Source organism: Eleutherodactylus coqui, chromosome 1, assembly GCF_035609145.1.
Source record: "Eleutherodactylus coqui strain aEleCoq1 chromosome 1, aEleCoq1.hap1, whole genome shotgun sequence".
NCBI classification, from domain to species: domain Eukaryota; kingdom Metazoa; phylum Chordata; class Amphibia; order Anura; family Eleutherodactylidae; genus Eleutherodactylus; species Eleutherodactylus coqui.
In genome coordinates, this window is record NC_089837.1 from 518,494,448 (window position 1) to 518,510,760 (window position 16,313).

At 47.2% G+C, this 16,313-nt stretch overlaps 1 protein-coding gene across 1 annotated transcript in view; it reads left to right on the forward strand.

Annotated features, from left to right (window-relative positions):
* Window positions 1-16,039, forward strand: part of CCDC90B (coiled-coil domain containing 90B) — a 39,625-nt gene extending 23,586 nt beyond the window's left edge. Inside the window, exons 3-9 of the mRNA XM_066588146.1 lie at window positions 2,609-2,712; window positions 8,031-8,132; window positions 10,844-10,885; window positions 11,848-11,919; window positions 12,912-12,965; window positions 14,644-14,758; window positions 15,697-16,039. Coding sequence (XP_066444243.1) covers window positions 2,609-2,712; window positions 8,031-8,132; window positions 10,844-10,885; window positions 11,848-11,919; window positions 12,912-12,965; window positions 14,644-14,758; window positions 15,697-15,752 — 545 coding nt within the window. The 3' untranslated portion in view covers window positions 15,753-16,039. The remainder of the gene's footprint in view (window positions 1-2,608; window positions 2,713-8,030; window positions 8,133-10,843; window positions 10,886-11,847; window positions 11,920-12,911; window positions 12,966-14,643; window positions 14,759-15,696) is intronic.
* Window positions 16,040-16,313: the final 274 nt, after the last annotated feature.

The following is a 16,313-nucleotide window of genomic DNA, read 5'->3' on the forward strand; positions in this document are numbered from 1 at the left end:
CGCAATTTTTTAAAGCTAAACAAAAAATTTCAAAAAAACGTAAAAAGTGGGAAGAAGCCAATTTAAGGACTTTTAATGCTCCATTGTGTTCCTGTTGGGGGGGGGGGGCGCTCTTTAGGATGAGTCTTTAGACTCGATATCAGAAGATCCGCTGCTTGTAAGCCGCATCGATCGGAGTAGATCAGAGCGCAGATTCGGTGGCAGCTTTATCGATCTGTCATTGTGTCTTCCTAGATGTAGGGACAAGGTCAACACAAAGGCGTGCCGATCTCCCCCTGCCCCTCCCTCCCCTCCTCCTGGCACTGACGGTGTATTATCGCTGTGATATATCTCTTGTAGGGGGTCAGCAGAAGCTTTTATCTGCTGTGACAAATCGGTGACACAGAGCGGCCGGCTTCTTTCAGTCTCTGTGACTTCGCAGTGGAATCCGCACCCTTTTAGAGTTCTGTTGAAGTCTATGGAAATCTGTGCTGCGGGGAATTAAGAATGACATCGGCATTCTCTGGAGCGGAAATGGCGCGGACTGGCTGCACACAGATGTGTCCCGTTAATCCAGGATGAATCCGCATGTAGATCTGCCGTGGATTTTCGTACGGAACTTGTCACATCCTCGTCGGAAGACCCCGACACGGATCTGACACTGCAGTAATTATGTGAACAAGGCGATTTTGGAACGGGGTCCGCGCCAAAGTCCACTTGCAATACATGGCCCATTCATTTCAGTGAGACGCCACATCGCCATCGGAAAGTCCACATGCAAAACTTGCCCAATGCCAGGGCTAAGGGCTCATTCAGACGACCGTGAGTATGGCACATAATGCGTGGCCGATGCGTGTCGGCGTGGCACACGGTGAATGGAGTCCATGAAAGTAAATGGGCTTTCATCAATCCGTTCTCATTAGGGTGTATATAGGAGCGTGATAAACATCGCAGCATGCTCTACTCCACAGCGTATCGCGCAGCGTCAGCCCTATTGTTTATGTGCAGCGCATGCAACGCTGTCCATACGTAATACTTTGTGTAGGGTGATGGTACATACGCACCCCCGCTATGAGACGGGACGAGAAATTTTAAAAAAGTATATATCACACTGCGTATTACCGTGTGCGTAAGACCCGCGGTCATCCGCAGTGCGCTCGCTGCCGTTTACCTGGCTTACACTGACCCAGCAGAACGCGGCAGACAAGTAATCAATTTCTTGCTCCGTGCCCTGTCGGCTGTCGCGTGTAGATGGGACAATTATACCCTAAATTAGTTTCTAGTGGTAATTGGGGCGAGAATTGCTCTGGTAGAGGCACCAAACGCCAAATTGACACAAACCTATTTGCGCAATGTTTTGCACGCTTGATGAATACAACCCTTTTTATCCAACGGGTTCGTTCACATAAGCGCACTCTGCACACGTATTTCGTTTGCGCAAAAAAATCTACTTTCCTGCACATTTGCGCCTGAAAATGGCAGATATCCAACTAATGAACTTCATTGGCCATCTGAATGAATGGCAGCACGGCTGCTTGTGTTTGCACACACAGTACAGTAAAGCCCCACAAATACGCATCGTGCAAATGCGTGGAATAATGCGCCTACACCTGCGTGACACTGGCAATAGGCCACACACACTACTTTTTACCGTCCCGAGCAATGCGCTAACGGCGGTCCCATTGGATTTAATGGGGCCTCTCACACCTGTGCTCGAACACATCTTTCGCGCGCTGTCCTATTTTTCAGCGTTTCTGCGTTTTTTTTAACGTGCCCTATCATAATGATGGGGTGTGTTCAAAAACACCGTACAATGCGCTCAAAAACGCCATTTGGAATTGTAGTAAAATGCAGCGATTTTTGAGCTGTGATTACTAAACGCATGTGAGAGAGGGGCCTTAGAGATGGAGCTTGTTGCAGTACAGTAATAACTTCTTTGAGCCTCCAGGTGGCGCTGTTTTAACTAAATCCAATATAATAGTACGGCCGTACCATGAAGGCTGACAGGTGGCGCTCTGACAACCTCCCTCATTTATTTGTCACCTACTGAAACATTGCACCCAACTGCGGATTCTCCTCCAGCGATCACTGGTTAAGGCAGTTCTGGGAACTTTTTATCCCTTTTAGTACAACAGCGACCCCTACAGGCAAATTGCCCCCCACTTTTCAGCCATTTACTGTTGGGTGAAAACTGTTCAGTGGGGGTCCAACCGCTGGGGCTCCCACTGATCCCGAGAACAGAAGGTCCTGTTTCCTACTTCTGCTCACCTCTGTAGTGCCGCCCCAACCTGCATCATGGCAATTGCCATGGATAGCTGGCCAAGCATGGGCACTGCCACTCCATTCCTTTATTCCTTTTAATGGGGCAGTGCCGAAAATAGCTGAGCATAGTCCATCAGCCCATTACAACGAATAGTGGCCACGCATATCGTCAGCCAAGTAGAGCAAATGAGGGTCCCAGCGCTTAGACCGCCACCGTACATAGGGAGAACGTTATTTCACTTGAATACTCCTTTTAAGGGGGTATATACTGCAGCTTTCAGATCTCTCCACGTAGTTCCCTTCTTTTCTCATTCATCATTATGGATTATTCTCATAGTTTTCTCATTACTTTATATTTTATTTTTAGGATTCAATAAAGAGCAGTCTGAGACCGTAGTAACAGCGCTGGCATCACTGACCAATGCCAGCCTGGACACTGTGTACAAGGACATGGTGACCCGAGCCCAACAGGTAACGATATTGTGTGGATCACATGGCACAATATAATGCTGCCCATCTCTTGTTTCTACACAGGATTGCATTTTCATTGCAAGTGGGCAGTGTTATAGAATGTATGTACAAAAATATAACTACTATAATACCACCCCCTATGTACAAGAATATAACTACTATAATACCGCCCCCTATGTACAAGAATAGAACTACTATAATACCGCCCCCTATGTACAAAAATATAACTACTATAATACTGCTCCCTATGTACAAGAATATAACTACTACAATACTGCCCCCGATGTACAAGAATATAACTACTATAATACTGCCTCCTATGTACAGGAATATAACTACTATAATACTGCCTCCTATGTACAAGAATATAACTACTATAATACTGCCTCCTATGTACAAGAATATAGCTACTATAATACTGCCCCTATGTACAAGAATATAACTCCTATAATACTGCCCCCTATGTACAAGAATATAACTCCTATAATACTGCCCCCTATGTACAAGAATATAACTCCTATAATACTGCCCCCTATGTACAAGAATATAACGCCTATAATACTGCCCCTATGTACAAGAATATAACTCCTATAATACTGCCTCCTATGTACAAGAATATAACTACTATAATACTGCCTCCTATGTACAAGAATATAACTACTATAATACTGCTTCCTATGTACAAGAATATAACTACTATAATACTTCTCCTATGTACAAGAATATAACTACTATAATACTGCTTCCTATGTACAAGAATATAACTACTATAATACTGCTCCTATGTACAAGAATATAACTACTATAATACTGCTCCTATGTACAAGAATATAACTACTATAATACTGCCCCTATGTACAAGAATATAACTACTATAATACTGCCCTCTATGTACAAGAATATAACTACTATAATACTGCCCTCTATGTACAAGAATATAACTACTATAATACTGCCCTCTATGTACAAGAATATAACTACTATAATACTGCCCTCTATGTACAAGAATATAACTACTATAATACTGCCCTCTATGTACAAGAATATAACTACTATAATACTGCTTCCTATGTACAAGAATATAACTACTATAATACTGCTTCCTATGTACAAGAATATAACTACTATAATACTGCTTCCTATGTACCAGAATATAACTACTATAATACTGCCCCCTATGTACCAGAATATAACTACTATAATACTGCCCTCTATGTACAAGAATATAACTACTATAATACTGCTTCCTATGTACAAGAATATAACTACTATAATACTGCCCCCTATGTACGAGAATATAACTACTATAATACTGCCCCCTATGTACGAGAATATATCTACTATAATACTGCCCCCTATGTACGAGAATATATCTACTATAATACTGCCCCCTATGTACGAGAATATATCTACTATAATACTGCCCCCTATGTACGAGAATATATCTACTATAATACTGCCCCCTATGTACGAGAATATATCTACTATAATACTGCCCCCTATGTACGAGAATATATCTACTATAATACTGCCCCCTATGTACGAGAATATATCTACTATAATACTGCCCCCTATGTACGAGAATATATCTACTATAATACTGCCCCCTATGTACGAGAATATATCTACTATAATACTGCCCCCTATGTACGAGAATATATCTACTATAATACTGCCCCCTATGTACGAGAATATATCTACTATAATACTGCCCCCTATGTACGAGAATATATCTACTATAATACTGCCCCCTATGTACGAGAATATATCTACTATAATACTGCCCTCTATGTACAAGAATATAACTACTATAATACTGCCCCCTATGTACAAGAATATAACTACTATAATACTGCCCTCTATCTACAAGAATATAACTACTACAATACTGCCCCCTATGTACAAGAATATAACTACTATAATACTGCCTCCTATGTACAAGAATATAACTACTATAATACTGCCCCCTATGTACAGGAATATAACTACTATAATACTGCTCCTATGTACAAGAATATAACTACTATAATACTGCCCCCTATGTACAAGAATATAACTACTATAATGCTGCCCCCTATGTACAAGAATATAACTGCTATAATACTGCCTCCTATGTACAACAATTGAACTGCTCTAATGCTGGACAATAATGCCGTAGTATAGTATTGAGAAGGTGTTTTTTTTTTTTTTTCTTCTTCCATGTGCCGTTTAGTCCTGAGATATCCTGCTTGTATTATAAGGCACACAGAACAGGCGCGGGTGATGTTCTGCGGTCTCCAATATCTGTCGGCGTTGCCCGCTATCCGGCTTTATTGGATGATGCTGCGTAATGACAAACTGAACGTCGCATCAAATTTATGTGACAAAATAGCTTTTTGTATTTGTCGGCTCTCCATGATTAATCCTCGCACATTCTGATATTTTATGATGGCGGCATAATGGGATCTGTCATTTTATTTGTGCGCCTGTCAGCCATTCATCACACAGCATAACATTTGCTGTGTCTGTAGGAGAGGAGACGTCCGGGCTGATTACTGTGTGGCTGCTTAAAGAGGATGGTCATGCTTACAGGAGGCAGTTATACAATATACGGTATATATTTAGTCCCTGCGGAGTCCTCATCATTAGCCGCACTTATCCTCACCAGGCTTATCATCCCTTTTGGCTCTCCGTGTAACCAGGGGAAAGCCATGACGTGAGGCTGCAGCAGTGAAGAAGTTAAGCAGCATCGGGGTTAAATATCACACTGACTGTTTACTGCCAGAACCTCAATCAATGCCCTCATCCTCTGCACAGACACCCGGCTCGCTGATCTTGTGTCGGCTATCGATCCTTGGCACTCGGCAGGAGTGACATCAGAGAAAGATCTGCGCCCGTTACGTGACACCGAGACAGAAGAACGCTTAAAACCCTCGTCCGCTGGAGAGCTGTTGGAGATGTAGCAGAGCTGAGTTTGGTGGGGGCTAGTGGCTAATAACTTGTAGTGTGATCATGACGGTCGCCATCACTTCCAAAATGCCTCCTACTGGCGGTATGGAGGAAGCGCTAGTCAAAGACTAATCCGATGCCTCCAATTGGAGACCTGTGTGGTGTAAGTTCTGGTAACATTGCGCACAAAAGGGAGAGTCTGGGATGTTTTTTCTTAATTTTGATGATCTGTCCCCAGGATAAGTCCTCAATAGGTGATTGGCAGATGTCTTCCCCCCCCCCCCCAATCAGCTGATTCCTGCCACTAGGGACAGCGCAGTAGCAGATTGGTGTTGCATTGAATTCAATGGAACTGCGCCTGCAATACCAACACAAGTCGCTGCGGTCAGTGCGATCTGTTCCTGCGCGGTGACAGAAGTGCCAGGAATCAGCTGATTGGTTGGAATGCTGGGCAAGAGACTCCCGGGGATCATCTGTGGATGACTATTCTGAGCGATGATGAACAATAGGAAAAAACCCAAAGAGTTCTGGATAACCCCTCCAAGGTGGCAGCCGGCAAGAGGACCCGTGGGTTACGTAGGTTTAGTAGACGGCCCAGGAAGGCTGGTATTGGCACCGCATTCTCCTCCGTGCACCGGGATGGGACTTTAAAGGGGTTTGCTAATTCTCTGGTTAATTTGCGGTCACGTATCTTTTATCATTCATGTGACCCTTGCAGCCAATCGCTAGCCTCAGCAGTTATGTATGCATGAGTGGTGTGCGAACCCTGACGCCTGTGATTGGCTGCCGCTGTTGTCTGCAGCATTAACGGCACATGACTGCGGCAGTAACTTCCTGTGCTGCACCATGGGGACATTCAAAAGTCGATTTGTATATTTTTTTTTGTTTTCTTGCACTTTTCTGCTTTTCCTTAAAGGGGTATTTTGGCCTTTTTTCAACTGATGATCGGACAGTGCAGCGGGCCGGACGTCATCATCAGCTTTCAGAGAAGGAAGTGGAATAGCAGCGTGGCATTTCTATTGTTTTCAATGGGAGTAAAGCCGGCACTCCCTCCTCCTGTACTGACCACTGATGTCATCCAACCCGCTACGCTGACAGCGGTCCAGACAATCAGTTGTTTGAGATCCCGAGAGGCGGACCCCCGTCCATCAGCTACTGTCAACACAGTGGAGCGCTACAGGTTTATACTTGTGTTCCAAATCGGGGTTCAGTACGAGCTGCTCGGACGATCATGTATTTGTGTGCATCGTGAATGATTCTGTTTATTTGTTAACAAGCCAAAGTCATTCTAGTCCTTTTAGACAAGTACATTGAAAATGAGGCTGGAAGACACCCGAGTTCTACATATCCGAAACGTGTTACAGCTCTCTATCATTGGTTACTAATACTTGGAAGTGACTTCTGTCTCTGGACTAAACTCTTCTCTAGTCACGCACTGTTTGCTAACTTTCTGGGTTTTGTAAATTGGGATTGTAATCTATAAGGCTGGGAATCTTGTGGCATGTCCGCAGTAGAAAGGCTGCTTCAAAATCTGCGCCATTTGGCTCTGGTTTTGAATCGGCTTTTCAGCCGGTATTCCGCTGTGAAAATCTTTCCCTATAGGGAGATTAGAGTCCGCTGTGGAAACGGCGCCAAAATTGACATGTTGTGGATTTGAGTTCTTCACCACATGTCAGTTTCCGCGCGGCTTGTTGGCAGCGTGTGAACAAGATTTTTGCTGCTTAGTCTCAGTTTTAAAAATGCATGCAGAAAATCTACATGGAAATTCCCAGCAATTCTGTCCCGTGTGAATCCAGCCGACGCATTCCTGAGCTTAGTTAAGGCTTATATACTTAAATGGAAGTATGGAAGATCAAATGAACCCTTTGATCAGTCTGCTTAGTAGATAGTAAAACGCATGATGTACAGCAGGAGTACATCGCTAAAACAAGGTCCATCTCATCAGCCGTCTTCACACTTGTCTGGGTGAAGGTCAATCGCAGCGTTCTTCTTCAGGCCCCGTAAACTTGTGATTGTCCTCTTCATGCTATAAAACTAAGTGGGGAACTCGATGGTGTCTGAACACTATGGTTTCCCTCACACTACTAATGACCTATCTAGGGGATGGGTAATCAGTTAAAGAATAGCCGGAGTACCCCTTTTAAACTTTCTGTACAAACCCTTTAAGGCCGCGGGCACGCCGGGCCGGGCAGCTTTCGTGCCCGAGGACAGTGGCAGCTGAGGTTTATAATTTGATGTGGTTGCGTAATTTTGCCAGAAACCGGTATTTCACTTGAAAAATCAAGCGGCCCTTACACTGTGGATTTGAAGGTGACCGCCACGGTACGTGGCCCCACTGTGCTATAAGTGTGGCTGTTGCTTCCTGTGACCCATGCGCTTGTTCTCTACAGGAAATCACACTCCAGCAGATCATGGCGCACCTGGACTCCATTCGCAAAGACATGGTGATTCTGGAGAAAAGTGAATTTGCCACCCTGCGGGCAGAGAATGAGGTACGGAAAACGCGCGGCAGTTACTTATTACACACGTCTCCTCAGCTAATAAATAGTAGTTGTCGGCATCGGTCTTAGCGGGCATAGATCAGATCTCCGGATCTCAGAGCTGCAGCACAACAATAGGGCCGCCCTGCCCGCCGGTCAGAAGCAACCCTCTGTGATTGTTAATCAACGCCATTCATTATCATGGTTCCAGCTTTGTGGATGCCACGTCAAAACCGCAGCAAAATCCACTAAGTGAACAAGGCGTAACAACCCAGCAGAGCGACGTGCTAGGAAGAATTGTCATGGGGAAAGCACCAAGTGGTTGTCCCACACCTCGGAGTCATCGCCTGCCCACAGGATGGGGGTGACTACCTGAGCAGTGGGGGCAAAGGCCTGGATATCTCCAAAAGTCCCAGGAAGTGAATGGAGCAATAGTAAGTATGCCTGACCTCCATTTCATTCATTTGGGGACCTGGACCCCTGTTCCAGCTGTCAGACCCCATAGATTAGATAGTTATCCTGCAGGAAGAGGATAACTTTAAGGTGTGGAATAACCCCTTTTAACTGAGCCTTCTTGGACTAAACAAGTGTTGGCCTCTCCTCTGGATAGGTCGTCTGTGTCAGATTAGTGAGGGTCCACTGCTCAGGACTCTTTCCCCCACCCCCAATCAGCTGATTGATATTGCAGCTCACTCCTATTCACTTGACCATGTGACCAATGACTGTTATTTCAGATTCCCGAGAAAGTGGTGGTGGCGCTCACACAAACGCCATGGTCTCTGCAATCAGCTGACTGGTGGGGCTCCGCCGTTTGGGATCCCCATCGATCAACTATATTAATGGGAAACCACTGGGGAACCCTGACATGGAAAACGACTTGGGGATTTTAGTTAACTGGAGCAACCAGTGTCAGGCAGCTGCTGCCAAGGCACATAGGCTCATGGGGTGCATCAGAAGAGGTCTAGGGGCACATGGCGAGAACATTGTTCTTCCTCTCTACAAGTCACTGGTTGGACCACACATGGAGTATTGTGGACAGCTTTGGGCACCGGTACTCAAGAAAGACGTATTGGAGCTTGAGCGGGTACAAAGGTGGCAGCTAAAGTAATAAATGGAAATAATGAGGATTTGCTCACCTAATCACTGCTTTACACTGTTTAACCCTGTAGATGCTGCAGTCATTGCTGTCCGCAGCATTTAAACGGTTATACAGGGAAAAAAATTCAAGAACTTTTTCTCTCTAGCCCACCCCCCTCCCCTCCCCCCCCACCCCCATGGCTTTAAATATTGAAAAGATGAAAAGAACATAAAGGTCCCACACCTAATTGGTATCGCTGCATCCATCGCCACCCGGACTATCAAATATTACATTATTAAGCACTGAAAATTCTGTTAACAAAAAAAAAATTGCCAAACTCTCCATTTTCTGATCCTCTCTCTTCCCCAAAGCACGAATAAAAATTAATAGTCATACGTAAAAATGGTAATAACTGCAGTTTGTGAACAATAAAGGCTCTGCGCCTGGAATGTGGCAAAGTCTCTTTACCAAACCAAAAAAAAAAAGGTTACATTGTGCGAAGTACTAAAACGTAATAAACCCCTATAAATGTGGTGTCATAGTGATAATGGCCTGTGGAATAAAGGGGACCCAATACACCAGAAGATCCTCAATACATTAAAGGGGTTGTCCCGCGGCAGCAAGTGGGGGTATACACTTCTGTATGGCCATATTAATGCACTTTGTAATGTACATTGTGCATTAATTATGAGCCATACAGAAGTTATTCACTTACCTGCTCCGTTGCTAGCGTCCCCGTCTCCATGGTTCCGTCTAAATTCGCTGGCAGCTTGCTTTTTTAGACACGCTTGCGCAGATGGGTCTTCTCCTTTCAGCATGAGCCGCTTCAGTGTGCTCCCCGCTACAGCTCTTCTGCGCATGCGCAGATGAGCTGTCACTGCTCGGGAGCGCACTGGCGCGGCCATTCTGTACCATCCTCTGTTAGAGGAAGGTGCAGAGCCGCACAGCTGTCCCGAGAAGCCGCCCAGCTGTCCCGCCGTCCTGCCGCCCAGGTAAGTGATGGGCCGGGGGGGGGGGGGCTGCCGCTGTGCCGGGGGGGGGGGGCTGCGCCGGTTACCTGCTGCCTGGCGGTGGGTGACTGTGTGCCATGGTCGGCCGCGTTCAATCCAGGGGTCCGGTCGGCGGCTGCGGGGCATCTGGTTGTCAGGGAGACACAGCTGGTAGCGTCTCGGGAGCGCGCACGTCGGGCTACAGCAAGCGATGGGAAAAGAGCCGGCGGCCATCTTGGGGAAACTTTTTATAAGTTGCTGAAACGCTGGAACTGTAAGTACAAACCAGCTAGAAAAGTCATTTACAGGGGGGCTTAGTAATGTATGCTTAATAAGGGGGACTGGGCAAAAAAAAAAATTCAGTGCTTCCTCGAGACAACCCCTTTAAATGCCCCCAAATTGGTTCTTCTAAAAGCTAAACTCCTCCCGCAAAATACAAGGCGTCGCACGGATACACGTATAACCGCTGGAATCGGACCGAGTTCTTGGGCGTGATCTCGCACTCGCCTGTGTAAATACGACTTCAGATGGGAAAACCCCTCATATATACGTTGTATTGTTCTGCCACCGTGCGCAGCTCTACAGGGGGGCACATACTTACAGGTGGCTGAGTGTTGGAGGGTCATTCAGAGTCTTTTTCTTTTTTTGCCTCCTAGAGAATGAAGATTGAGATCGGTCACGTCAAGCAGCATCTGCAGGTAACGGACACCCCTGGAGTGCGCTAAATACGCCCCGTACTGCCTCGTGGGGGGGTGGGGGGGGCCACCACCACCATCATCCCAGCGATAATCATTACCGCCCTATTACACAGCAACGACCATCACTAGTGAATGGAGGCGGAGCGGGTCGGGAATCCTTCCAGGCCGGCCACCCCCATTCATGTTAAGCAGGCCGTCGCTCAGAGATCAATGACTGCCTACCAATACGTTTGGTTTTCTGCATGCACAAAGCTAACTGATCTGCGGGGTTCCGGGCCGTAACGGCTGCCACAGGTATCGCTGCGGCGTAAATACTAACTTGTAGGGCGGGAAGAATTCTGCAGTGTGTAAGTTTGTGTAAATCCGTTGCGAAAATGTAATGTTTTATGACTTTTCTGGCTACTGCAGTGGATTTCCAACATGAAGCCGCTCTCACACGGGTGTCTTGTCATAGCACGTCACACGTGACGCTAATAGCCCCGTGATTTCTATTGGGTGGCTTTTTTTCATTTCTGTGCGCATATTACTCACGCCACAAAACCCCTAGCCTGCACTATCTTGGCGTGTGTCCCATGCGCATACGTGTCAGCATAGTGCGTGGGGATCGGCAGCACGCAATTGTGCACATCTGCACACAAAACTCTTGCGCACGACACACCACCTCACACGGTCGTGGGAGCCTGGCCTAATGCAGGACTCGCTCAAGTGAAGTGCTTGCAAAGTTGCTCAATTGATAGCCTGCATGCTGACGGTCTCCATGGTGGATCACAGACGGAGGGGTTTCCAGTCCTCACTGGGGTCTGTTGGCGCAATCAGTGATGATATAACTTGACCGTTTTACTAATTAGTTCAGTCACTGAGCACTTCACTATGAAGAACGCTCCCTGGACGCCGGATGACTCCTCTTGTAGCTCCGCAGTGATTGCACTGCCAACTCTTATGTTTTTCTTTCTCTCATAAAGAACGAAACTAATCAGATCCGCGCCGACACCAAGCTGGACATCAACCTGGAGAGAAGCCGCCTGACGGACATGGTGAGAACCTGGCAGCTAATGTGGAAGGGGTCTGCTGCCACCTGCTGGCCCATAGATGCAATTGACAGCTTGGGACTAGTGTGCAGTGGCATAGGGCTGCATATGTTCGGTTTTGCAGTTGGCGTCCCCCTATTTTGTCTGTGCGTTAAGCATTTCATGTCACTCATGTACGTGATGTATGCGGCTGCTTTGGGGGCCATTCACATCGTTCATAAACTGTGAAACGGAGAGCAATAAGGGTTTTTTGACGAGTTTAATGGCATTTTGTGCCACCAGAATCGCGTAGCTGTCTGTGCTGCTCCGTCATCAACCAATGTCGGAGACGAAGGCCTCCCGCACACGGGGGTTTTTGTACAGCGTTTAGTGCTGCGTTTTCAGCACAGGGCTAAACCCTGTACAACGGACCCATTCATTTCAATTGGGGCTGCTCACGGCAGACTGAAAATGCAGAGTCTTCAGCCCTGCGCTTTGACAGCGATGCATGTTTTATTTTGGGCATTTTCAGCCCTGCGTCGCTGCCCATTCATTTCATTGGGCGGTTTCAGCACTGCTGAAAACGTGGCAAAACTTGGTGCCACGTTTTTGACAGCAGTAACCGCACACTGATTTTCGGGGGGAGGGCTTGCAATATAGGCCCTACCCCGAAAATCAGTCTTAGCCACATTCGATGGAAAAAAGAAAAAAAGCAATACTCGCCTAGCAGCTGCCGTCCGGGTCCCGGACGCTGATCTCTGCCGCTGATCCGGGCTTCCCCTGCACTGACAGATGATCTGTTGCTGTAAGTGAGGTTTGAGAACCCCGCCTCCAGCAATAGATTGCTGTGATTGGTTCTCGGCTCTGGCTCAATGCCCAATCAGCCGGCAAGCTGACAGGCGAATGATGCTCTGCGGATGACACTTGGGGGACAGGAGAAAGATCCTTTTGTTATAGGACAATGACCTGCTGATACTTGGAGCGCCATGTTCCTCATTCCTGTGAATCTTCTCCTTCAGTTCACAGAGCAAGAGAAGAAGCTGATGGAGGCCGGCACGGAGTTCCATAAGAAGGCGAGTACATGAGCTGGGTATCAGTCGCACATGGCTAATCCGCTGCCAATCCTGTATAGAATGTCCTCGGGGAACATCGTTGAGGTGAAGATGGAGGATCCTTAAGGGGGTTTTCCAGGATTAGGAACTGTCCTCGGGATTGGTCGTCAGTACACAGTAAGTGGGGTCCGCCACCTGGGACCCCTGCCAATTAGCTGTTAGAAAAGGCTGCGGTGCGCAGGTAGGTGCTGCAGCGCCGCTTCAGGCAGGTGACGTCCCTTGCATTAGTCACATGGCTACACACAACTCAGCCTCTTTGAAGTAAATAGGACTGATCTGCCGCCAGTTTGTGGCGCTGTGCCTGGTAACCAGTGAAGAGCGGCCTCTTCATACCACTGATTGCTGGGGGTCCGGCGGGTGAGATGATATTTATGACCTACCTGGAGGCAAAGTTCTCAGTCCTGAAAACACCCTTTAGCCCCTTCATGACCGCCAACGGTGGGTTTACATCACATGTTCATGAAGGCTATATGTAGTGGGTTTAGGAGTCCGCTTAATACTCGGCGGCTACCATCTGTTGCTGATGGCCACTAGTAACTGCCACAATCAGAGTTGGCTTCGATCGCGGCAGTTAACTCTTTAGCTGCCACAGTCAAAGCTGACCGCACATGTAAACCGTCAGTGAGGAAGGTTGACCCCCTCTCTACGGATACCAGGCCATGGGCCGTTACACGAGGAGAGCCCGGCTACTAACCAGCCTCCATGAGAGCCCGACGCCCTGTAGTGAGACCTCTGTCAATCCAGCTGCCCAGTGTTGGGCTGTGAGCAGTCACCAGAGCCCCAGAATTGGCAGCTTCGCCATCGGCGCCCGTTCTCCTCACTGATGACAGCAGTTTCACTCTGACACATAAGACAGATGGGAAAGAGAGCAGCGACGATGGCGATCATCCAGATCCGATGTCGGGTTCAAGAGTATATACAAAAACCCATTTGTTATATTGAGTTGCGCACATCGTGTGTCCACAGCCGAAAATACTTCAATGTTAGACCGTATTTACGCGGGCGATTTTTAAATCCTCGCGTTGCGCAGAACTTATGGAAATAGAAGCCGTTAATAGCAATCGGTATCGCTGCTGCCGCCTCATTGGAAGCAATGGGATGAAGGGAAGCCACCGCAGGGATGCCAGGCTGTTTTCACTTGAAACCGCTCTGCATCTGGGGTTTCCCATGGATTGCGAGAAGTGATATCGGGATCGGGCTGTGATTCATGGCCTGATATCGCTCTCACCGGTGTGCAAGAGCCCCAAATGATGCTTCTGCTCTGATATTGTAATCCCTTATTTATATCAACTTTACAATCGCACAGAAAGTTATATTCCATCCGACAACTTCTAGGGAGGGGAGGTTACTGACAGGGTGTGTGTATATCTATATGTGTGCATACATACATACATACATACATACATACATACATACATACATACATACATACATACATACATACTCCTAGGGAAAGGATTGGTGACAATGAGTGTATTTGCATTGTATGGCCAGCAGTGGCGCTGTATAGCGGTGTTATGGCACTTATTAGAGCATTATATACTAGTAGTGTCCCACAGTGTTATTTCTGCGGGGCGGATATACTGGGAATTGTGGTCACCACATAATTTAGACTAATTATTCTAGTTCTCCTCCATAGAATGTAAGCACTGACGGCGCCATCGCAGAAATCAATAAGAAGATTGACATTGATATTGCCTCTCTGAAGACCCTTATGGAGTCACATAAGCTGGACACCATCCGCTTCTTGGCCGGTGAGTAACCTACCTGCACCTTAGTCTGTATTTCCGCAGCTCCCCAATGCTACTCGTGTGTCTTTGGAGAAGTTACAGCATTCTTCAGCTAATGAATTTGGCAGAAATCACTGACTAAAGTAAGAACTGGTGGAAGAGGTGCGGCCGTGTGCCCCGCGGGTCTCCATTGTGGGGGATGAGAATAGGAGGACGCCGGCTCTGCTGTCTCTATAGTTGTGAATACTTGCAGGTCTTGGTCCACCTTGAACGATATTACTGAAAATATAGGAACGTTTATCCGTCACTGTACAGGAGGCATCTCAGGGAAGCCGGGTGTTGTCGGCCAGGGAGGAGGTGACAGTGACCCCATGACGGAGGTCTCCATGCTGCTGGCATACAATGAATGTTCTTAGTGGAGACCCACCAACAGTAACATCCTCCTCTGACCCCTTTCGGCAATTAGTTGTTTCCATCCTCAGCATCCCCTTTTGCTGAATGTTTCTCCATGACTCAGTCACACCATTCTTGGTATACTCTTCACACCCACGTGCCTGGCAGTAAAATCCCGGCTAGTCCAGCACCGATGACTGCTCCTCGTTGGAAGTCGCTCAGATTGTTGGATTTTTCCCTTCTAATATGGATTTGCACCAAGCCTGATCCATGGAAAGCTTGTCACGTTCTGCTGCACTCCGGGGTCACGGCTCTAAGGAAGGGGTCATTCAGTTGACATGAAAATTTTATTCGGGGTTTTGAGTTTGATGCCTGCACCCCCCCATGACCTCTGTGATGTGTTCAGTCCAGCCGTGTCATGGGGTGTATACGTCACCATCTGTCAGTGTGCGGACATATATCGCATATACTGCGGCCACGTTGGATACAGATAAGGATGGTTCTCCGCTAACTCTGTATCCTGTTGTGTGTTACACATTTATCATCTTCTCCTCTTTGATCTCCTGCAGCTTCTGTCTTCACTTGTTTGGCGATCGCTCTGGGATTTTACCGACTCTGGAAGTAGTTTGGAGATATAATGAAGACTCCCGCTCGCACTTGAATGGCAGCTTCTCGCGTGGCATCCTTTCCCGCTATGCCCAGTCGCAACATGTCATTACCTCTTGGCAGTTGCCCACTGTGTAGCGGCTTCAGGACTACTTATGCTCCTCCATACTCTCCCACGCAGTTTATCATCACTTCTCATGTTGTTCCGGACCCGACTGAATGTCTCATATCTGCACCTGAAGTGCCTTTACTATGTGTTTTGTACGTTACTGGATTATTATATTATATTAAACTTATTGGACATTGCTGCTGCTTCACTGTCTGCGCTTTGTAGTGAGTCCACTGGGTGAGATCAGATTGTGTTCGTAGACCAAGGCAAGGGATCCACCGTTCAACAGGGCATGATATTAAAGGGACCCTGTCACTAGTTTATTACCTTTAAAAAAGAAGAGTTTAAGGTTTCCCACACTGTATGAAAATGCCCGGCGGGCTGGTCAGTGTGCCCGGCGGGCTGGTCAGTGTGCCCGGCGGGCTGGTCAGTGTGCCCGGCGGGCTGGGTACCACGTCTAACACCGTCCCT